The sequence below is a fragment of the Aureococcus anophagefferens genome (genome assembly GCF_000186865.1).
Source record: "Aureococcus anophagefferens unplaced genomic scaffold AURANscaffold_26, whole genome shotgun sequence".
In the NCBI taxonomy this organism is placed as follows: domain Eukaryota; class Pelagophyceae; order Pelagomonadales; family Pelagomonadaceae; genus Aureococcus; species Aureococcus anophagefferens.
Window position 1 is genome coordinate 383847 of NW_008705586.1, and position 22150 is coordinate 405996.

Consider the following 22150-nt stretch of genomic DNA (forward strand, 5'->3'; position numbering starts at 1 on the left):
TCTCCTGCGTGTTAGGGGCCCCGCGAGGGAGTCCTTGCGTTCCAGGGCGCGGTCCCCGACCCAGGCGGCGCGCGAGACCTTCCTGCCCAGCGGCGGCATGGCCAGGACGCCGCAGAGGCTCGACGGCGTCTCCGACGCGTTCTCGAGGAACGCCGCCGCCGGCTTGACGAGCTACTCCTGCGTGTTCAGGGGCCCCGCGAGGGAATCCTTGCGTTCCAGGGCGTGGTCCCCGACCCAGGCGGCGCGCGAGACCTTCCTGCCCAGCGGCGGCATGGCCAGGACGCCGCAGAGGCTCGACGGCGTCTCCGACGCGTTCTCGAGGAACGCCGCGGCGTTAGGTGAGGATGTCGTAGCGGATCTCGACGCCCTTGAAGAGCTGCACCGAGCTCAGGACCGCCGTCGCGTCCTTCGCCAGCTTCGTCTGCGGCGTCGACGGCGGCGCGTCGTACGCGAACTCCGCGTTGAGCTGGCTCTTGTCCTGCACGTAGTTGAACATGTCCGAGAGGAAGGCGAGGACGGGCTTCATCGTGTAGTCCGTGCACTGCTCCTTGAGCGTCTTGTTGGAGGCCTCGAGCGTGTTCGTGTCATTGGGGAAGCCCGGCGGCAGCTCCGCGCGCGTCCACGCGCCGTTCTCCAAGTACTCTGAAGAAAACCATTTCATCACCTCGCCCTCGCCGAGGTCCGTGTAGCGCTGCGTGAGCGCTTCGAAGACGGAGTTTAAAGCGTGGTGGAAGACGCCGCTGATCTTCGACACGAAAAACACGTCGTTGTGGAGCTGCTGTCGCAGCTTCTTGTTCTTGAACATCTTTTTGTGCTTATCCAGCGCCATCAAGACGTGCGACTTGCAGCGGCCGTCGATCGGCGGCAGATTCGGCGTGGCCTGGTATGTGTCGGGTTTTTGGCCAGTCAAGCGCAGGTGGACCAGCGACGATGCCATCGCACCCACAAAATCCTGTGGCGAGCTGGCCTCTCGGACAAATGCCACAAAATCCTCCAGCGGGCCTTTGCGCTTCAATTCCTGTGATAATACCCAGCGGCATGCGCGGCGCGCTCGCAGCCATGCTCGCCGTGCTCGGCGCCGCGCTGCGGTCGCCGCTGCGCCGGACATCTCACAGAACGCTCACATCGCTGCGCGCCGCCGGCGACACGATCTACGCGCTGTCGTCCGGCCGCGGCGTCGCCGGCGTCGCCGTCGTGCGCGTGAGCGGCCCGTCCGCGAGCGACGCGCTCGCGGCGCTGACGCCGGGCAAACCACTCCCGGCGCACCGCGTGGCGTCGCTGCGCACGCTCCGCGACGCGTCCGACGTCCTCGACGAGGCGCTCGTCCTGCGCTTCGAGGCGCCGCGGAGCTTCACGGGCGAGGACGTCGTCGAGCTGCACTGCCACGGCGGCGAGGCGACGGTCGACGGCGTGCTCGAGGCTCTAGATGCCCTCCCGAAGCTGCGCGCCGCGGACCGCGGCGAGTTCACGCGGCGCGCGTTCGCCGCGGGGAAGCTCGGCCTCACCGAGGTCGAGGGTTTGGCGGACCTGCTCGCCGCGAAGACGGCGCCCCAGCGGCGCCAGGCCCTGGCCCAGATGGGCGGGTCCATGGAGCGGACCTACGCGCGCTGGCGCGGCGAGCTCGCGAGCCTGCGGGCGTCCGCGGAGGTCCTCGTCGACTTCGGCGACGACGTCGAGGGCGACGTCGCGGACCAGAGCGACGACATCCGCGCGGCGCTGGACGCCAGCGTCCGCTCCCTGAAAACGGAGCTCGACGCCGCGCTAACGGACGCGCCGCGGGGCGAGGCGACGCGCGACGGCGTGCGCGTCGTCCTCGCGGGCGCGCCGAACGCGGGCAGTCGTCGCTGCTCAACGCCGTCGCCGCTCGCGACGCGGCGATCGTGTCCCAGGCCGCGGGCACGACGCGCGACGTGCTGGAGATCGGGCTGTCCCTCGGCGGCCTGCCCGCGCGCCTCTTCGACACGGCGGGGCTGCGCGTCGACGGCGAGGAGGACTCCCTGGACGCGGTCGAGGTGGAAGGCATGCGGCGCGCGGCCCGGGCGGCCGAGGCGGCCCACGTCGTCGTCTTCGTGCTCGACGCCGCCGACGACGACGCGTCGGCCGTCGCCGACGCCTTCCGCGCCATCGCGCCCGTCTGGCGCCGCGACGACGGCGCGCCGGCGCCGGAGTTGGTCGTCGTCACGAACAAGGCGGATTTGGTCGACGGCGCGACGCACGCGGCGCGCGTCGCGGCGCTGCGCGCCGCCGCCGAGGCCGAGGGCCTGGGGGCTGTGGTCGCGGCGGCGGCGACGGTGCGCGCGTCGGCGACGGCGGCCGACGGCGCCGCGGCGCTCGTCGACGATCTCGAGCGGCGGGTCGTCGACGCGTTCCGGTCGAGCCGCGACGACTACGAGGCGCCGGCGATCACGCGCGCGCGCCACCGGAAGCACGTCGCGAGCTGCGTCGCGTGTCTGGACGCCGTGCTGTCCGATCCCGACTTGATGCCGGAGCTCGTCGCCGAGGAGCTCCGGGCCGCGACGAGCGACCTCGGCGCGGTCGTCGGCGCGGTCGACACGGAGCAGGTGTTGGACGTGCTGTTCAACGACTTCTGCATCGGGAAGTAACAGTGGTGAGGGTGTGTCACTAGGTTGCCGGGGGTGTGTTTTTGAGTCGTGGGTTGCAGTTGTCAACATTGAATGGTGAAGTCCGCCGGCCTCGATCGATCAGGGGCAGCCAAGGCACCAAGACTCTCGGCGCGGGCTCTCGGCAGGTGCCTCGCAGCCCCCTCGCGCGAGCGCGCGCGCCAGAGCGCCCCGGGCCCACGGGGCCGCGGCCGCCTGGCCCGAGGAGGGCTGCGCGCGCCCTCGGTGGTCGCTGCGGGGGAGCGCGCGCCTGCCCCACCTCGGGGCTGCCGCGGGGGCGCGCGCGCGCGACCGCGCCGGAACTGATGACGCGCCGTCTCAGGTACTGAGCATGGAGACCCCGGAGCAGGCCGACGCTATTATCGCGGCCCGCGCCGCCCGAAGCGCTCGCGCCGCGGGGCCGAAATTCACCCGCGGTGATGACCTGCGCTACTTTACCCAGGCCGACCGCGACAAGCTCATCGCGGACGTCGCCCAGGACGAGAAGCATCAAGCCTTGGACCGCAAGCCCGGCTGGTTCGAACGGTTGATGCTCTACAACCGGATCTACGGCAAGCTGCCGTACGAAATCGCGACCGGCGACGACGACAAGGTCGCGGCGTCCCTCGAGAGCAGCGACAACCGCGACGACGACGGCAGCGGGTCGAAGAAGAAGCCCGTCGTTCTCGAGAGCAGCGACGACGACGACTTCGGCGGCTTCCGCCGCAAGGGCGCCGCCAAGCGCGTCCCGCGCAAGCGCGACGAGAAGTCGCGCGAGCCGCGCGGCGAGAAGCGCAGCCGCCTCGGCGGCTTCGAGTTCGATTCGGGCTCCTGGCCGGGCCCGCGCAAGCCCGCCTCCGTCAAGCCCGGGCGGGAGGGCCCCCGCGGCGCCAAGCGCGGCTCGGGCCGCGGCCCGAGCCGCCTCGACGACTTCGAGTTCCTCTGAGCTCCCCGCGCGCCAGTTCTTCCCAAGTCCCACCGCCGCCATTCCCGACGCGCCTGGACAGTGCAAGTAAGCCTGACAGCGCGCGTTCGGAGTTCTCGGGCCCGGCCGCCTCGCGCGGGCGGCGGGGCCGTCATGGGCGCGGCGCGCGGTCGCGGCTCCTAGCACGCGCGCACGGCGACGTCGGCGTCGAGGCCCGCGGCGTGTCGGAGGCCGTAGACGAGGCCCGCTTCGAAGCCGCCGTCGCGGCAGGCCTGGTCGACCGCGCCGCGGAACGCGCCGAGGACCTCGTAGGAGCACGTCGCCGCCGCATCGGCCACAGCGCAGCTCGCGCGCGTCGCGGCGCGGACGTCGACGTAGGACGGGTCGCCCGGCGGCAGCGCGTCGTCGTCCGTCGCGAAGTGCACCGGAAACGCCGCCTTCGACGCGGCCGAATTCACGGCGAGCACGGCCGCGGCGTCGAGGGCCGGGCCCTCGCGCAGCTGCCCCTCGGCGACGGCGAAGACGAGCCGCGGCGCCGCCACCGAATCGCAGACCGACGGCGGCGCGGGCAGCGCGCCGCAGATCGTCCGCGTGAGCGCGGTCCACGTGCGGTCGACGAGCGGTTTCCCGTCGACGAAGATGTGGGGGAACAGGCCCGGCGAGGCGCCCAGGCGCGCCATCATCGCCGCCTTGGACGCGTTCAACCGCGCGGCGATGGCCGCGCGGCGCGGCGCGTCCGCGTAGCACGCGCGCACGGGCGCGAAGTCCAAATCCGCCTCGCGGAAGCACGGCTCGCGGCGCGACGCGTTCACGTTGACCTCGCGGTTCGCGTAGGCCCCCTCGAAGCAGGCGAGGAAGCGCGCGATCTTCCGCTGCGTCGCGGCGTCGCAGCCGCCGGCGCGGCAGTGGACGTCCGTCATGCAGCCGTCGTACGCGGTGCTCTCGCAGTCCAGGGACTCGCCGTCCACGGCGCACTCGAAGGCGCCCGACGTCGCGTTGACGTGGTTGACGGGGTAGTAGGTGAAGTTGACGCCCCCGGCGACGGACAGGTCCGCCAGCGACGCGTTGACGACGTTGCTGGCCTCGTAGCAGTACCTGTGGGCAGCCTTTTTGTCCGTGGGGCAGCCTTTTTTTTGGCGCAGGCGCTGCGGGAGCGCTGTCAGCTGGAGTAGCCGTACCACTCGACGTCGACGAGCGCGCGCGCGGCCTGCGCCGCCAGGAGGAGCTGGGCGACGCGCATCGTCGTGCACTTGCAGAAGGCTTGCTTCAGGACGCCGCGTGGCGGGACTTCAATGCATTCTCCCCCCGCATTCTTTCCCATTTCATGGCTTCCTGTTCCGCCATTACGTTGGGTCAAAACCGTTGAAGCTTGTCACACCACCCCCCAGCCGATCATGGCGCTGCTGTCCGAGACCACTCGTGTCGGAATCTGAAAAGGAGGCCCAATCATCAGTCGAGGTCGGCGGTGACTTTAGATCATTTTAGTTCATCCCAAGGAGCAATCCGCCCCCAGCGACCACGGCGGCCAGGAAGTTCCTGCATTCACTCGCCTCTCCGCTTCGTCCGCGTTCCGCTGTCCCCTCGGGGCCGGAGCCATCGACCCACAGCAACCCCTTCAGGCGTCCGGCCCCGCTGGACCGTCGGCGCCCCGGCGCGCCGCGAACACGGCCCCGCCCCGCGCCGCGGACGTGCCATTGGCTTCGTTTGCGTCGTCTTCCGGAACTCGCCCGCTGCCGGAGTTCCCCCCGGCCATGACGACGACCCTGGCGCCCCCCCTGCAGACGATGGCGCCGCCCCTGGCGCCGCCGGCGCAGATCCGCCCCCCGGCGGTCAGCGACCAGGACGGCGTCGGCCCCGCCTTGGAAGCGGTGGCGTACGGCGTCGAGCTCAGCCCCTGCCAGGCCTTCGCGCTCCTCCAGGCCGTGCGCAAGCAGGACCGGCGCGTCCTCGAGGCGTTGCCGATCCGCAAGACGGCGAGCCCCATCGACCTGCGCCTGGGCACGTGCTACGTCGTGAGCCGCGCGTTCGCGGCCGGCGCGGGCGCGGGCAAGCAGCCCGAGCGCAACTTCCGCGAGGAGCAGCGCGAGTGCACGCCCGTGACCTTCCAGTCCGTGCTCAACTCCTACGTCCACTGGTCCGCCGACGCGCCCGAGCTCGGCGTCGCCGTCTGCGCGATGTCGCGGGCGCGGCGCCGCACGACGGCGCGGTACCCGGGCCAGCAGGCGGACAACAAGCGCAAGGGCCCCCTCTACGACGACCCCGACGGCAACGCCCCGGGCCCGAGCCCGGGCACGACGGCCTCCGGCGAGCCGAGCCACGGGTTGCGGGGCCGCATGTACAAGCTCGTGACCAAGGGCCGCGACGCGAACTCGTCCGGCGCGGGCGGCGGGCCCCGCCGCGCGCGGGACCTGAGCCAGATCGACACGTCGTCCAACCAGCTGTTGGAGGGGTCGCCCGTGCGCGGCGAGCCCTGCGAGGCCATCGAGGGCGCCACCATCGTCCAGGTCTTCCCCTCGGGCATCTCGGCGTTGGTCGGCGCGGCCGCGCTCGTCGCGCAGGAGATGGCGTCCCTCGCGGCCCCGAAGCCCCCGCCGGAGGCCAACGAGCGCCTCCCGCCGAACAAGCGCCACCGGCCCGGCGTCGCCCGCGGCCCGCCGGCGGCGCCCGCGCCGCCGGTAGGTCCCCAGGCGGACGGCCCGCGCGCGCCGCCCGAGGACGACTACCAGCGGCGCCTCTTCCTCCGCGGCGCCGACGAGGGCGACGACGAGGCCAACGACGTCGACCGCCTCCTCAGCCACTGCTACGGGACCAAGTACGTCCGCAGCGGCACCTGCGCCTTCTCCCGCGAGGCGTACGTCCGCTTCTACCGCGGCGTCTACGGCGCGCGGCCCTCCTCCGACGAGGCCTGCTTCGAGCGCCTGGTCTGGGTGTCGACGCGCCGCGCCGACGAGCCCGAGTTCCGCCAGTACGTCGACCGCGCGCCGTCGCTGAAGCGCGCCTTCTACGGCTTGGACGTGGGCGCGGTCGCGAACATGACGCGCGAGGATTTGGAGCTCGCGGTCCGCTGCCTCCGGGCCGACACGACGCCCCGCGCCTGGGACCGCCTCGGCTTCATCGTCGACAACGCGCGCGCGACGCGCGCCCTCGACGGCGGCCTCATCCGCTTCGTCGAGGTCGCGCTCGCGTCCTGCCGCGAGTCCGACGCGTCCGCGCGCGTCGCCGCCGACGTCCTCACGCGCGCGGGCTTCTCGGGCTTCGACGAGACCAACGTCGCCACGCTCGCGGACCTCATCGGCGCCTGAACGCGCCCGCGACGCCGCGGCGCGCTCGTACCCGTCCTCGAGCCCGCCCCCGCTCAAAAGCGCGGGGTTTCCGACCCGCAGCGCACCATCCCCCGGCGGGCGCGCCCGCGCGGTGCCGCCGCCGCCGGGGAAGCCCCCTTTTCTCACAGCACCCCCCGCCCCCCCCGACTCGTTCCGGGCGCTCCATCCGCCCGTCCCGGCTCCTCGTTACGAGAGCCCGCGGTCCGCCGACCCGGCGGGCCGCCAATGAGCAGACTTCGCCCCCGCCCCCCTCCGAGGCCTTCTATGGCCCATTCTCTTTTACTTCACCTTTTTTAGATGCCGCCCACGCGCGCCCTAGTCCGCGAGCGCGAGGTCCTTGTGCGTGTACGTCTTCGCGCCGCTGCCGAACTCGGACGCCGCGTCGCCGCCCGCCGACGCGGACCGCAGGAGCCACTTGTAGGTGAGGAAGCCGTCGACGCCCACGGGCCCGCGCGCGTGGATGCGGCCCGTCGCGATGCCCAACTCCGCGCCGAGGCCGAAGCGGAAGCCGTCGGCGAAGCGCGTGGACGCGTTGTGGAAGACGTCCGCCGAGTCGACGAGGCCCAGGAACGCGTCGGCGACGGCCGCGTCCTCGGCGACGACGCACTCCGTGTGGCCCGACGAGTGCGCGTTGACGTGGGCGACGGCCGCGGCGACGTCCGGTACGACGTCGACGCGCAGGGCGAGGCAGCCGTACTCCCACTTCTCCGGCTTGTCGGCCTCGGTGAAGACGAGGCCCCGCGCGACGGCCCCGGGCCCGCCGAAGAGCGCGACGCCCTTGGCGACGAGCGCGTCGAGCACGGCCTTGGCGAGGCCGCTACCGACGCAGGCCTCGTGGAAGAGCACGGTCTCGCAGGCGTTGCAGGCCGCCGGGTAGTCCGTCTTGGCGTCGACGACGACCTTGACGGCCGTCGCCGCGTCCGCGGACGCGTCGACGTAGACGTGGCAGACGCCGTCCGCGTGGCCGAGCACGGGCACCTTCGTCGACTTTTGCACGTGCTTCACGAGGTCGTTGGAGCCCCGGGGCACGACCAGGTCCACGAGGGGCGCCGGCGACTCGTCCGTGGCCTTGAGGAGCCTCGCGACGGCGTCGCGGCCCGGGAGGAGCGTCACCGCGGCCGCGAGCGCGCGTTTCGCGCGAGCCGGCGCCGCGGCGACGACCGCGTCGCGGATCACGCGGTAGAGCGCCGCGTTCGACTCCTTGGCCTCCGACCCGCCCTTGAGGATCAACGCGCACCCGGCCCGGAGCGCGAGCGCGGAGATCTGCGGCAGCGCCTCCGGCCGCGCCTCGAAGATCACCAGCACCACCCCAAGAGCGGCGGACCGCTTCTCGAGCACCAGACCCGGCGCCAGCTCGCGGCGCACGTAGACCTTGCCCAGCGGGTCGCCCATGGCCGCGAGCGCCGCGACGCCCGCGGCCGTCGTCGCGAGCTTCGCGGCGCCGAGGCCGAGGCGCTGCTTCAGGTGCGGCGCGACGTTCGAGCTCGCCGCGACGTCGGCCTCGTTGGCCGCGAGGATCTCCGGCGCGCGCGCCGTCAGCGCGAGCGCCACGCCCTCGAGGATCGCCGTGCGCTCCGCGCCGGAGAGGCCCTGGAGGCACCGCGCGGCCGCGCGCGCGGCCGCGGCCTCCTCGGAGGGGTCCGCGTCGAAGGACGCCTTCCGGGAGATGGACGTCGAGAAGTAGGTCCCCAAATCCTCGCCGCCCATGAGGCGCCCGACGACGTTCTGCGTCGTGCCCGACGCCATGACGACGCCCTTGACGCCCATCTCGAGCGCCCGGAGCGCCGCGCCGACCTTGGCCTCCATGCCGCCGCGGCCGCCCTTGGACACGGGCCCGAACTCGACGGCGGACAGCGACGCCGGGTGGACCTCGCGGATGATCTTCGCGCCATGCGCGCTCGGCGGCCGGTCGTAGAGGCCGTCGACGTCCGTGAGGAGGATGAGGAGCTCCGCGCCGAAGAGCTGCGCCACTAAAGCCGCGAGGCCGTCGTTGTCGGAGAAGCAGCCCGCGGGCACGTTCGCGTAGCCGCTGTTGCCGGACACGGCGTCGTTCTCGTTGACGATGGGCAGCATGCCCACGCCGACGATGGAGCTCAGCGACGACTTCAAGTTCGCGCGGCAGCCCTCGTCGTTGAAGTCGCGCTGCGTGACGAGGAACTGCGACGGCTCGATGTCGCAGGTCGAGAACATGGTGTCGTAGAGCGACATGAGCGCGAGCTGGCCCGCGGCGGCGCAGGCGCTGTTGTAGTGCGTCGGCTTCTCGTCGCCGAGGTCGTTCATGTGGTCGCGCAGCGACCGGTGCATCGCCGCCTACGAAACTCGGGGTCGCGACGCGCCGGGGGGGGTGTTGGCGTCGTACCTGCTTGCGGAGCTTGCTGCGCCCGCAGCCGACGGCGCCCGACGACACGAGGATCACCTGCTTGTTGTCGCGCATGAGCCGCGCGATGGCCTCGACGATGCCGCCGAGGCGCACGAGCGACGGCGTCCCATCTGCGGACACGTTCGTGGTTCATGGATCGTGTGTCGATGGTACGTACCGTCGTTGGACACCGTCGACGTCCCCGCCTTGATGACGATGCGCGTCGCGCTCTGGAGCTGGTCGCGCATCGCGCTGTTGCCAGGCGACGACGCGTCGAGCTGAGCGAGATCAAGTGCAAGCGACGTTCACTCGCAACGATGCACTCGACGATGCCGTCCGCCCGCGCGGCGCCGCGCACCTTTCGCAGACGCGCCGCAGCTGCGACGAAATACGGGGCGCAAGACACGAATAACAACGCCGCGAACAACACAACAACAGCACCATTTACCCGCACCGGTCCGCGCGGCTCTTCGCGAGGGCCTTGCGCCGCTCGTCGCGCTGGGAGCCGCGCTGCCAGAGGTGGGGCCCGCGCTTGCCGCGGAGGTCCTCCTCGGCGGGCACGGCCGACGGCGGCAGGAGCCGCTCCCGCTCGCCCGGGAGGAGCGCGGACGACACCGCGAGCGCGTCCGCCGCGCGCTTGCGGTCGAGGTCCGCGACGACGCGCGCCGTGCGCCGCCGGTTCGCCTCGGCGGCGTCGTCGTCGCCGACGACCTCCGCGAGGCCCGTCGCGCCGAAGGCGACGCCGCCGCCGATGCCGTGCGCGGCCTCGGCGTCGTGCGTGATCGACGGCGCGTCCGCGAGCTTGGGCACGACGTAGAGCGCGTCCTCGGCGGAGAGGGGCGCCGGCGCCGGCGGCTCCGCCGTCGCGGCCGTGCGCCGGGCGATGAAGTCCGCGAGCGCGGCCTCGTGCAGCGCGTCGCGGCTCGACGCCGCGCCCGACGCGCCCGCGTACTTTTTCTCCATGAGCCCCTCGATGGTCTCCGGCGCGGCCGCGGGCTCCTCCTTCGGCGCGTCCTTCGCCTCTTTTTCCGAGTGCTCCCGCGTCGCGAGCGCGCCGGCGGACAGGCCCTTGGACCGCTTGCGCCAGTACTGGCTGTTCTGGACGGCCTCGATGGGCTCCGGCGCGGCGTCGTCGTCGTCGTCGTCTGTTGGCGGCGGCGCGACGGCGCCGCGCTTCTGTCCTTTTTGCGTCCGCTTCTTGAACATGGTCGGCGTGGTGGGCGCAGCGACGCCGAGCCGGGCCCGCGGCACCGCTGAGGCAACAAAAAAGAGTGAAGTTCTCGCGGGTGCGCTAAAATCAAGCGTCGCGAGCAGCCCAACTTGCTGCCCAAGGTTCTGTCCACCTGTCCGCGGCCGCGAGTGCGGCCCCTTGTGTCCGCGCGCCGGGGCACCTCCGCGGTGCCGAAGCTCCGCCGGCGCCTCGCCTCCTCCGGCTCCCTCCGCGGGCGCATCAGAAAACGCGCCGGACGCTCCGCGCGGCGCCGCCTCTTCGCCCCGAGGCGCCCGCCGATACGCGATGGCGAGCTACGAGTCGAGCCCCGAGGCGGTCCCGGCGGGGCGGCCGAAGCTCATGCTGAAGAAGCGGGACCCGGCGGCGGCGGCCAAGGCCGCCGCCGAGCGCAGCGCGTCGGCCTCGGGCAAGCCGAACCCCTTCGGCGCCGCGCGGCCCCGCGAGGAGACGCTCAAGGCCAAGGGCGTCGACGTCAAGCTCATGGACAAGAAGATCGAGGCGAAGACGACGAGCACGACGCGCATGACGCGCCAGCAGCGCGAGGAGGCCGACCAGCTCTCGCAGGCCGTCCGCGAGGCCGAGGACGCGCTCCGCGAGGCCAACGAGAACGAGATGCCCGAGAACGCGCTCCGCGAGACCCTCGCGGCGAAGCGCAAGATCCTCAACGACTTCATGGAGCAGGTCGCCGCGGCCAACATGCAGAAGGTCGGCGGCGCGCCGGGCATGTGAGCGCGACGCGGGAGCCGGCGCGCGAGCGCGACGCGGGAGGCGGACATGTGAGCGCTCCTTCGTCGCGCCGCGACGCCAGACCACGACCGCGCCAGCCGAGCCGCGCGCGCCTGTCTTTCTTCGACATTCCGGAGCCAGCCGGCGTCCGTCCGTCGACGCCGCCCGCTCCGCCCGCCGCGCGCCGCGGGCCCGCGCGTAATCGTGGCAGCGGAGTTGTCTTCGAAAGGGAGGCGCGACTTGGAATTACCGCGCGCCGCACCTGCGAGCAAAAAAAGAACGTCACGACCGCCGGGAGCAAAAAAGAATCGATACTGGGATTCGAACCCAGAATCTCCGACGAGATCGCGGCGACCGTATAGCCGCCGCTGTGATCCGTAGTCACGCGCCTTATCCATTGGGCCATACCGACAAAGACAAGTTCGGCGAGCCGGGAATCGAACCCGGGGATAGTCGATGGCAACGACTAATGTTACCACTACATCACTCGCCGTAACCCCCCGTGGGAGGGGTATAGAGTACAGTCTGCGGGATTCGAACCCGCGCCCGAAGACCAGTGCCTTAAACTGGCGCCTTAGACCGCTCGGCCAAAACTGCGAAGATATCTGAGGGGCGCGCAATCGGACGACGCGGCTGGTGAGCCACACCGCCAACCATCACACACCCCAGCCAAACGACGAAAGATACAGGTTGATGGTGTACCTCTCGCCAGAGTGGAGAGAAAGAGGCGGTATCGAACACTGGACCCACGATGCAAGATCGCTGCTCCGATGTCGAGAACCGCTTCTTTTCTTTGTTGTGAGAGACACACCAATTTCCTTGGGATCTGAATCGGGGCAGCCTCGAATCGACAATTTCGGGGCAGCCTTTCTTTCGGGGCAGCCGCGCACGCGCGCGCGGGGCAGCCTCCGTTTCGGATCTGGGCAGCCTCCTTTTCTTTCGGGGCAGCCGCGTACGCGCGCGTGTGCGGCGGCCGGTCCAAGGCGGAGCTGCGCGGGCTCGACAGAGGAAGTGCAGCGGCGGGTCCGTGTTCGGCGCCGTCCACGTCCGCGCGCGGCGGAGTTTGCTGGCGCGGTTGCTACGGGAAAGAAACCGCCTCGCAGGACAGCGCGAAGTCCCCACCAAGTTCCCTCCTCTTAGCAGTCGTCCATGGCGTCGAGGGTCGGCGCGCGGGCCCGCCGCGCCGGCGCGAGCTCGAGGTCGAGGGCCTCGGGGCTCTCGCGCGTCGTCGTCGCCGAGCGCTCGCGGCGCAGCGACAGCGCCCGCGCGACGGCCTGGCAGGGCCCCTTGCCGACGCGCTTGCAGCACGTCTTGCAGCAGAGCCGGCCGAGGCGCGCGAGGCACGCGACGGCGGCGACCATGATCCAGACGATGACGGAGTACTTGACGTCCGTCTTCGGCGAGTCGACGATGAAGACGTGGAGGTACTCCGACGACTCCGACGGGTAGCGCTGCTTCAGGAGCGTGAGGAACCAGAGCACGTTGCGGAAGTGGATGTGCGCGATGTGGCCGCCCGTCGCGCACGTCAACAGGAGCGCGAACGCGCAGATCCGGAACGCGAGGCGGCAGACGCGGAAGACGCACTCGAGGATGGCCTGCGAGAGGCGCACGCGCGCGAGCTTGCGGATCGTCGCGAAGCTGGCCGACTCGATCTTCGTCAGCGTCTTCGGCCTACGGACGCGTCGGTAGAGCGTCGCGCCGGCCGCGCGCGTCGCGCGCGCGAACCCGCAGCTGCGGCGCGTCAACGCGCCCCTCGGGCCCGTCGTCGCGAGCGGGGCGAGCGTCGCGGCGCCGCGAGGGATCGAACGACGCGGGGCGCGGACAGGTCCCGCTTGCGCAGGTCGCGCGCGACGCTCGCCGTCAGGTCCTCGGCGTCGCCGATGACGCAGCCGAGGCGCGGCGCCTCGCGGCCGATGCGCACGACCTCCGTGTCGAGCCGGTTCACGTACTGGATCTTCATGACGTTCAGGATCATCGACAGGAGCGCGTTGTCGCCGCGGAAGAGCATGTAGGTGATGAAGCAGGAGCAGAAGATGAGCGTGACCTAGTGTGTCGAGGGCTGCCGTCGCGAAAGCATTCGTCAAACCACTCTCGGGCTGCCGTCGCGAACGCGCGCGGGGCCTTCGTCGAAACGCTCTCGGGACGCGGGAGCGCGACCTTGGCGAGCATCGCGAAGACGAGGACCCAGCGGCGGACGCGGCGGCCCTCCCAGTAGATGCGGTAGACGCGCAGGCCGTTGAACTTGACCCACATGATCCAGACGATGAGCGACAGGAGCGCGGCCGCGGCCGCGTCGGCGGCGACGTGCCGCGCCCACTTGCGCCGGAGGGTGCCGTCGTTGACGTGCGGCTGGAAGCCCGGCGCGACGATGGTCGCCGGGCCCTCGATGAACTCGCAGGTGATGGACACGAGCAGGACGCACTGCACCGTGAAGCAGAGGACGACGAGGAAGATGCACTTGCCGATGTCGCGGCGCCGCGACTCCGTGACGGCCGCGACGAGGTAGATGGAGAGGCCCGCCGACGAGCTCCCGAAGTCGATGGCGTTCTCCCAGGCGCGGAGCGCGATCTCCTCCTTTTCCCGCTCCACGAGCGCCGTCACGGCCGCGTGCCAGGCCTTGCCCATGACCGTCTGCCGCTTGTGGGGGGAGCGCTTCGAGAGCACGGCCTGGACCTCGCGGTCCAGCGCGGAGATGTCGCGCCGCAGCGCGTCGCCGCGGCTCGCTTCGGGGACGCGCGTCGACGCCGGCGCCGAAAGGGCGGCGCGCGTCGACGCCGGCGCCGACGTGCGCCGGAGGCCCGGAGGCTCCGCGTCGGACGCGCGCTCCGGCGCCGACGCGCGCCGCTGCGGGTCCTCGACGTCGAAGCCCGGCGGCGGCGGAGGAGCGGCGAGTTCCGGTGGCTTGCTGTCCGACGCGCGCCGCGGCGCCGCGCCGCGCAGCGCGCCGACCATCGGGTTCGCGGCGCCGAACGTCGGCCCGTCGTCCCACTCGGCGCTGTCCGCGACCTTCTCCATTACTCCGTTTCGCTCCGCGGCGCGCCCTCCGGGTACGTGAAGAGCCAGGGGCCGATCCGGTACCGGACCGGGAGCGAGAGCCCGACGACGGCGACGAGGAGGACGCCGCGCACGAGGCCGAGCACGACGAAGACGGCGCGCGACGACGACGTCGAACACAAGGCTTCGAGAACCAAAGGGACGACGATTGTCACGACATCGACGAACGCGATCTCATCCTCCGCCATGCAATGGCCACCATGCTCTCCGAAAGAGGCTGCCCGAAAGGCTGCCCCAACATCGACATCAACCAAGTCGTTGACCAAGTTATTGAAGGGGACGCGCGCTCGACTGCGTCCGTCCGGGGAGGGGAGGCAGGCCCGCGGAGGGAACCAGGGCGAGTAGGCGCGGGCCGTCGTTGCCGTTCGCCGTCAGAAGAAACGCGAGAGAGGTAAGCACTCTTACGCGCTAAAGCCCCGGCGGGGGTTCGCCTCGCGGCGCGCGAGCGGCGCGCCCTCGTCCCCGGGGCCCCTCAGGGTTCCAGGGTCGTCCCTCCGAGCTCCCTCGAGCGCGCGCCGCAGGCGCAGGATCTCCTCGACGAGGGCCCGCTTCGGCAGGTCCGCGAGCGCGTCCGCGGCCGCGTCGCGCGGCGCGACGGCGACGGCCGCGGCCGCGGCCGCCGCGACCTCCGCGGCCGTCGGCCGGTCCGCCGGCCGGAGCGCGCAGCAGCGCCGCACGAGCGCCGCGACGGCCGGCGGCGCGTCTCTCAGCGCCGGCGCCGGGTCGCGGCTCCGCAGCGCCTGGAAGGCCTTGGCGCGCTCCATCGCCGTGCCCAGCGGCGTCGCGAGCTCGAAGAGCACGAGCCCGAGCGAGAAAATATCCACCCCCGCGCCGTAGGCCGCGCCCTTGGCGAGCTGCTCCGGCGCCGCGTAGGACGCCGTGCCGACGCCCGTCGTGTGGTTCCGGGCCAGGGGCGAGTCCTCGCCGGAGACCTGGCCGACCTCCTTGGACCTGTGCCGAATTCAAATCTTCAACCCGACTTCAATGTGCGCGTATGCGACCATTTCGACGCATGCTCTTCGGCCGTGCTTCGAGAACTCGATGAGGGCAATCGATTCGTCCAAAAATCAGCCGAATCGACTTCGATTTGACCGAGCTAGAGAATTCTCAAGTTTGGTCACCACCCAAACCAGTGGTTGAATTCGGCAAAGCCTTGGACAGCCCAAAGTCCGCGATGACGACGTCGGGCGGCGCGTCGCTCGCCTCCTCCACCGACGCCTCCCGCAGCAGGAGGTTCTCGGGCTTGAGGTCCCGGTGGATGACGTCGCGCGAGTGCACGTGGTCCAGCCCCGCGGCGACGGCGCCCACAACGCGGAGCGCCGCGTCCGCGCGCGCGGCGCCGGCGTCGCCCCGGTCGTCGATCCAGTCCCGCAGGGTCCGCTCGCCGCAGAGCTCCATCTGGAGGAAGAGCTCGCGCTCCGGCGCCTCGGACGCACCGCTCCCGGCCGACGAGCCGCCCGCGAACGCGTCGAAGCCGGCCGGCCGGTCGTCGACCCACGACGCGAAGTAGCGGATCACCGCCGGGTGCTCGAGCTGCGCCAGGTGCCGCATCTCGCGCTCGTACTTGTCCGCCGCGGCGCCGCCCCGGGGCGCCGGCACGCGCTTCACGGCGTAGACCGCGCGGTCGACCCGGTGCCGCGCGCGGCGCACGCGGCCAAACGCTCCCCGGCCGAGCGGGCCCAGGTCCTCGAACTCGCGCTCGTAGCGCGTCGCCTCCGGCGACTCCAGGAGCTTCGCGGGTCGTGGGAACGCCTCGGGCAGCGCGCAGGCGAAGGGCGGGAGCTCGACGTTCGCTCTTACGACGCCGCGCCGCGCGAGCGCGGCGATCTGCGCCTCGTAGTCCTCCCGCGACACGCCGTAGGCGCAGGCGAGCTGCGCGAGCAAGGCCACGATCAACGCCTCGCGCTCGTCGTCGACGTTCGACGCGAGCGACGTGCGCCGCAGGGCCTGCTCGACGGCCAGCACGAGCTGCTGCGACGACGAGCCGGCGGACGACGCGTCGGACGCGTGCGACAGCGACGCAGCGGACGCGTCGTCATCGGACCAGGCCTGCGACGCCTGCGACGCCGACGCGTCCGACCACCCGAATGACATGCTAGAGCGGCGTCATGTCGAGGAAGCCGCTACGACTGCGCATCGTGAGCTGAGCACTCAGGAGTGCGGCACTTGCACAGGCAAGGTGAACCGACGCCGAACGTTCAATCGGCCGTTCTAGGCCTCGTTCTCTAGAGGCTCCCGGACGCCTTTCCGGAGGTCGGCGAGGTCCGCGCCGGAGATCCGTCGGGGCTTCCGGAGGCCGGCGAAGGTCCGCGCCGGAGAAAAGACCCCGTTACTCTAGAACAGGGGCTTCCGGAGGCCGGCGAGGTCCGCGCCGGAGAAGATCTTCACGCCCGCGGCGGCGCCCGCGGCGGAGGCGCCCGCGTAGGCGCAGGCGACGCCGTCGCCGTCGGCGACGCAGGCCGCGCGCGACGCGCGGAGCGCGTCGAAGTTCGAGGCGGGCGTCGTCGACGGCGGCAGCAACGGATTCGCGGGGAGCTTCGTCCAAGAGAGCAGGTCCGGCGACGTCGCGCCGCCGACCGCGGTCCGCTCGCAGCGCGCGCCCGGGAGGTTCGGGCACCCGCCGCTCGCCAGCGGGTCGACGTTGGCGCCGTCGTAGGCCAGGAGGAAGCCGTCCTCGAGCCGCGCGAGCGACGTCGGCGCCACGCGCGCGTCCCAGGCCCAGGCCTCGCCCGCGAGCGGCAGCGGGTTCGCGCCGTGCTTGCGCCAGGCCCGCCTACCGAGCAGGACGGTTTTTTTCATTGTTTCCCCACGCAAAATCTCTCGAACATCGTCACAGGACGCCGAGGTGCGCCCGCCGTCGTCGGAGACCGCGAGGCCCGCGCGGCCGCGGGAGCCGTAGAGCAGCGCGACGGAGCCTACCAAGCATGACGGTGACGATTTCCCATCGTTTTCCCACCCTAAAGTCTCTCGAAAATCGTCGCGGCCACAGGACGCTGGACGGAGCCGTTGGCCAGGGCCACGACGTCCGTCGCCGACGCGATTCCGCCCGCGTCCCAGGCGCCCGGGTCGCCGCGCAGGACGACGCCGTCGATTTCGTACGTCGCCGCGTCCGAGAGGTTCGTCGCCGTCGCGGCGTAGAGCTCCGGCGTCGCCGAGTGCCTACCAGGCATGTCGGTGACGATTTTTCATCGTTTTCCCGGTCGAAAGCTCTCGAAAATCATCACAGCCACAGGACGCTGCCGAGTGCGTCGCGTCGACGAAGAACACGCGCCAGCCCGCGCCTTCGCCGACGAGCCCCTGGACGCAGCCCGCGTCGAGCACGCGCGCCGGCGGCGCGGCGGCGTCCGTGGGCACGAGCGCGGTGCCTCGCGCGTCGCACGCGAAGACGGCGTCGGGGCCCTCGCTGCCCTTGGTCGGCACGGCGAAGGCCGAGGGCTCGAGCGCGCCGAAGGCGGCCCGGCGGTCGCCGCCGCCGCCCGGTAGCGAGCGCACGGCCGCGTCCAGCGGCTCGTCGTTGCGCGAGATCCACTCGTTCGCGGCCTCGGGCTCGGCGGCCGTCGGCGCCGACCCGTTGCAGGGCACGGCGCCCGACGGGTGGTAGAACCACTGGGCTTCCTCGCCGTTGGCGAAGGCGCGGTAGATCGCGCCGCGCTTCACGAGAGCGAGCGACGACACGTTCGCGGGCGCGCGGTCGAGCTTGGTCCATTCGCCGACGTACGCCGACTCGGACTCCGTGTTGACGTTGAGCGCGACGCCGTGGCAGCTGAATTCGGCGTAGTCGTAGACCATGGCGCTGACGCTGGCGAAGTTCACGTGCGGCACGCAGACGAGCTCGCCGCAGAGTTCGCCTAAGAAAATGCGACGATCTTTCATCTTTTCTGCGGTGCCGCAAGACGCTGGAGCTCGCAGACGCCGCCGAAGGGGCCGCTCACGTTCGCGGCGTGCATGACGTAGTCCTCCGACGATTGGGCTGCCGCTAGCGCTGCGGCCGCGAGCATCATCACAGGCTTGGCCATACTCGCCGCGAGCCCACGACTTCAAGAAGCGCGCCAAGTTGAGGCGCGCGAGAAGCCATCGTCCGGCGCCTACTGGGAGCGCATAGCACCACCCACCTCCTGGCAGCATGGTCCACCGTGCGCTGCTCGTCAGCGTCACGACCTTCTACGGCGCGACGACGCTGCCAGGTGCATCACAATTCACAAAAAATCGCGCGCATGTCACCGCCGCAGCGTGCTTTCTGTGCTGCATCTCGCCGCTGCTCATGGACGACTCGGCCGTCATGGGCATCGTGGGCATGGGCGGGCCCATGGACGACTACGGCTACGGCGGCGACTTTGACATGACGCGCGCGCTCGGCGTCTCGCCGCAAAAAGAGGTCCGCGCGCGCGGCCGCGACCGCCGCGGCCTCGCAGGGAGCAGGCGATGGGCGACCAGATGCTGCTCCTCGGCGGCGTCGTCTGCCTCTGGCTCTACCCGATGAACGTCGCCTTCTCCCTGGCCTTCATGTGGCTCTGCCACGCCGTCTGGCTCTGCGACGCGCTCTGGCTGCCGGAGCGGATCCTGATCGTCATGCCGCTGGCGCGCGCCGGGGTCCGCGATTCCACCATCCATTGGACCCGCACCAGAGAGCGCGGCATTCGATGGCACCGGAGAGTGTCCATTCCGATCGCCACCCGAGAGAGAGAGAACGGAGAGTCCGTCCACGCGTTCACGTTCCGATCGCCACCAGAGAGAAAGAGAGAACGCTCCACCGCCGACTCGCAGGCGCACCTGTGCCTCTTCCTGTGCCTCTGCTGCGCGATGGCCTGCGCCTACCGCGAGCGGAGCAAGCGCCGCTTCCAGGCGGCCTGCGACCGGGCGAAGCTCTTCCAGGACGACCCCCAGGCCTTCTTCCGGGAGAAGAAGTTCCGCGCGGGCGGCGGGGCCGCCGCGCCCCGGGCCGCGCCGTCCTTCCCCGACGTTTAACGAGGCAGCGCGCGGTCTAGCGCGGCGTTGAGGCCCGCGGGGTCCGCGCGGCCGCGGGACGCGGCCATGGCCTTGCCGAGGAAGAGCTTCCGCAGCTGCCCCGCGCCGGCCGCGAACTTGGCGAGCTCGTCCGGGTGGGCCGCGAGGACGTCGGCGACGAACGCGTCGAGGGCGGCGGCGTCGGCGATCTGGCCGAGGTCGCGGTCGGCGACCTCGGCGCGCACGGGCCCGTGGGGCGCGCCGAGCAGCGCGGGCAGCAGGTCCTTCGCGGCGCGGCGGCCGAGGGACCCGTCGCCCATGAGGACCAACAAGTCCGCGAGGTCCCGCGGCGCGAGGTGGCCGTAGGTCGCGAGCCCGAGCTTGTCGGCCGCGCCGGCGACCTCGCCCGAGAGCCACGTCGCCGCGGCGTCCGCCGGCGCGCCGAGCGCGACCGCGGCCTCGAAGAACGCGGCGGCGGCCCCGTCGGCGTCGGCGTCGACGAGGGCGCGCGCCTGGGCGGGCGACGCCCCGAGGGCCTCCAGCGCCGCGCGCGCGGCCGGCGGCGTCGCCGCGAGCACGCTGGCCGCGTCCGGTCGATCGAACTCCGAGAACGGCCGCGGCGGCAGGTCCGGCTCCGGCGCGAAGCGATAGGCCTCGGCGCCGCCCTTGGCCCGCAGCACGGCCGTCTTCTTGCCGTCCCAGGACCGCGTCTCCGGCAAAACGGTCTCGCCGGCGTCGTACGCGCGGCCCTGCCGCTCGACCTGGGCAGCACAAGAGCGATTCAACGTCGCTTCAACGTGAGTGTTCCGCTCGCGCGCGTTTGGGAAACAGCACCCACGCTTCGAGACCGTTCCGAGAGATGATCGCTCGTCCAAAAATCAGCCGAAACGAGTGGAAAATGGCCGAGATCGGAGCCTTTGAAGTTGGGAATTTCGCTCTCTTGTGCTGCCCTGCCGCTCGACCTCGTGGTCCACGGCGCCGCGGACGGCCCTGAAGCTGTTCAGGTTCTTGATCTCGACCTTTTCTCGCAGGGCGACGTCGCCGTCCTTCGCCACGCTCACGTTGACGTCCACGCGGAAGGAGCCCGCGGCCATGTCGCCGTCGGACGCGCCGACGCGTTGCAGCGTCCGCTGGAGCTCCCGCGCGTAGCGCGCGGCCTCCTCGCCGCTCCGCAGCTCCGGCTTCGAGACGATCTCCACCAGAGCGCAGCCGGACCGGTTGAAGTCGACGTCAAAGGTATCACCTTTGTAGGAGAGCTTCGCGCTGTCCTCCTCGAGGTGCGCGGACTCGACGCCGATCGCTACGTTTTCTCCGCCGCCCCGCGCGTCCGCGTCGCCGAGAATCTCCACGGACCCGCCCACGGCCAGCGGCGACCGCTTCTGCGTGATCTGGAAGCCCTTGGGCAGGTCCGGGTAGAAGTAGGATTTCCGGTCCCAGGTCACGTCGTCCGCGACGGACTCGCACCGCAGCGCGACGGCGGCGACGGCGCCGAGCGCGACCATCGCCGGGTTGGCCACGGGCAACGAGCCCGGCTCGCCGAGGCACACGCCGCAGGTGTGCGCGTTCGGCGCGCCGTCGCTGCAGTTCAGGCATTTGCAAAAGGCCTTGCGCTCCGTGAGGAGCTGCGCGTGCACCTCGAGGCCGACGACGGCGCGGTAGTCCGATGGTCGCTGCTTCTTCTTCTTCTTCGCGAAGAAGCGCACGGCGGTGCGCGCGTGGCGGAACATTGCCGCTGCGCGCGCGAGCGGTCGGCCTGAGGTTATGCGGCCATGCTGCTTGTGGCAGCGCTCTTCTCGCGCCTGGGGTCTGCAGCGGCGCTTGTCAGGAGCCCTCGAGGATGGGTCCTCCCGGCGGCCTTGGCGAGCCTCGTCCTCGGCGTCGGGCGTCAGTTACGTGGTCGTTGTCCTTGGTAAGGCTGGTGGGGTCGATCGTGCGCGCGGGCGAGCGCTGCCGGAGACCCCGGCGAGAACGAACTTCCCCGGGCCGGGCCCGCGACGCGAGCTCGTGCGACGCCTCCAGCGCGCGGCTAGGTCGAGTCCCTTGCTTTCGCAATCCCTGGGTCGGCGGGACGTGCCACTCTACGTCCCCAGGCTTTCGGGCGGCGCCACGACTGTGGCATCATCATGATCGCCAAGTACCGCGACGTCGGCCCGCGCATCTACTAGTAGGAGACAAGGCCGCGTTCATTGAGTTGAAGCACCACTCAGTCGCCCGTCTCGGTCGTCACAGCAACCATGTTCCGCCTCCTCGCCCTCGCCGCCACCGCCTCCGCCTTCATGGCCCCCTCGGTCAGCCGGCCGACGTCTGTCGCGATGCCCGCCAAGGTGCGCGCCTTTTTTCCCGACGTTCTCCGGCCCCGGAGAGCCGCCGCGGTCCCTCGCCGAAGCGGCCCCGCCGGTCGCGGCTCCCCGCGCGCCCCGCAGCCCCACAAACCCGCTGCCCCCTCGTAGGTCGACGACATCCTCGAGGACATCAAGTCCCTCACCCTCGTCGAGGCGTCGGAGCTCGTCTCCAAGATCGAGGAGACGTTCGGCGTCGACGCGTCCGCCGCGCCCATGGCGGGCATGATGATGGCGGCGCCCGGCGCGGCGGGCGGCGGCGCCGAGGCGGCCGAGGAGAAGGACGAGTTCGACGTCATGCTCACGGAGGTGCCCGCGGACAAGAAGATCGCGGTGCTCAAGATCGTCCGCACGATCACGGGCCTCGGCCTCAAGGAGGCCAAGACCATGGTCGAGTCCGCGCCCATCGCCCTCAAGGAGGGCGCGTCCAAGGACGAGGCCGAGGACATCAAGAAGCAGATCGAGGAGGGCGGCGCCAAGGTCGAGCTCAAGTAAGCCGCCCCCGTTCGAAACGCGCAGTGGCCGACGCGCAGATCCTAAAAACTCCACTGTAGACTTACCGGCGCAGCTTCGCCCGGAAGCGGCTGAAGCCCCGCGGCGGTTGCGCGATCCCGGCGTTGGACTGGCGACGTAGGCCTGATCTTCTGTC

At 71.4% G+C, this 22150-nt stretch overlaps 6 protein-coding genes across 6 annotated transcripts; 3 read left to right on the forward strand and 3 right to left on the reverse strand.

The window, feature by feature from the left end:
* Positions 1–1059: 1059 nt before the first annotated feature.
* Positions 1060–2603, forward strand: AURANDRAFT_59431 (hypothetical protein; the record flags this gene model as incomplete). Its single annotated transcript, XM_009042065.1, has 3 exons — positions 1060–1809; positions 1839–2198; positions 2253–2603. 3 exons carry the CDS (start codon positions 1060–1062, stop codon positions 2601–2603), a joined length of 1461 nt encoding a protein of 486 aa, XP_009040313.1.
* A 1101-nt stretch (positions 2604–3704) lies between these two features.
* AURANDRAFT_66806 (hypothetical protein) lies at positions 3705–4765 on the reverse strand (the record flags this gene model as incomplete). The annotated part of the gene is made up of 2 exons (XM_009042095.1): positions 3705–4620; positions 4704–4765. 2 exons carry the CDS (start codon positions 4763–4765, stop codon positions 3705–3707), a joined length of 978 nt encoding a protein of 325 aa, XP_009040343.1.
* A 2367-nt stretch (positions 4766–7132) lies between these two features.
* On the reverse strand, positions 7133–9455 carry AURANDRAFT_54959 (hypothetical protein; the record flags this gene model as incomplete). The annotated part of the gene is made up of 3 exons (XM_009042094.1): positions 7133–9158; positions 9208–9338; positions 9386–9455. 3 exons carry the CDS (start codon positions 9453–9455, stop codon positions 7164–7166), a joined length of 2196 nt encoding a protein of 731 aa, XP_009040342.1.
* Positions 9456–10777: 1322 nt separating this feature from the next.
* Positions 10778–11167, forward strand: AURANDRAFT_66808 (hypothetical protein; the record flags this gene model as incomplete). Its single annotated transcript, XM_009042066.1, has 1 exon — positions 10778–11167. One exon carries the CDS (start codon positions 10778–10780, stop codon positions 11165–11167), a length of 390 nt encoding a protein of 129 aa, XP_009040314.1.
* Positions 11168–19179: 8012 nt separating this feature from the next.
* Positions 19180–20889, reverse strand: AURANDRAFT_59433 (hypothetical protein; the record flags this gene model as incomplete). The annotated part of the gene is made up of 3 exons (XM_009042093.1): positions 19180–19620; positions 19663–19923; positions 20125–20889. The coding sequence occupies 3 exons, from the start codon at positions 20887–20889 to the stop codon at positions 19180–19182; spliced, it is 1467 nt and encodes a 488-aa protein (XP_009040341.1).
* A 585-nt stretch (positions 20890–21474) lies between these two features.
* On the forward strand, positions 21475–21996 carry AURANDRAFT_59434 (hypothetical protein; the record flags this gene model as incomplete). The annotated part of the gene is made up of 2 exons (XM_009042067.1): positions 21475–21486; positions 21613–21996. The coding sequence occupies 2 exons, from the start codon at positions 21475–21477 to the stop codon at positions 21994–21996; spliced, it is 396 nt and encodes a 131-aa protein (XP_009040315.1).
* Positions 21997–22150: the final 154 nt, after the last annotated feature.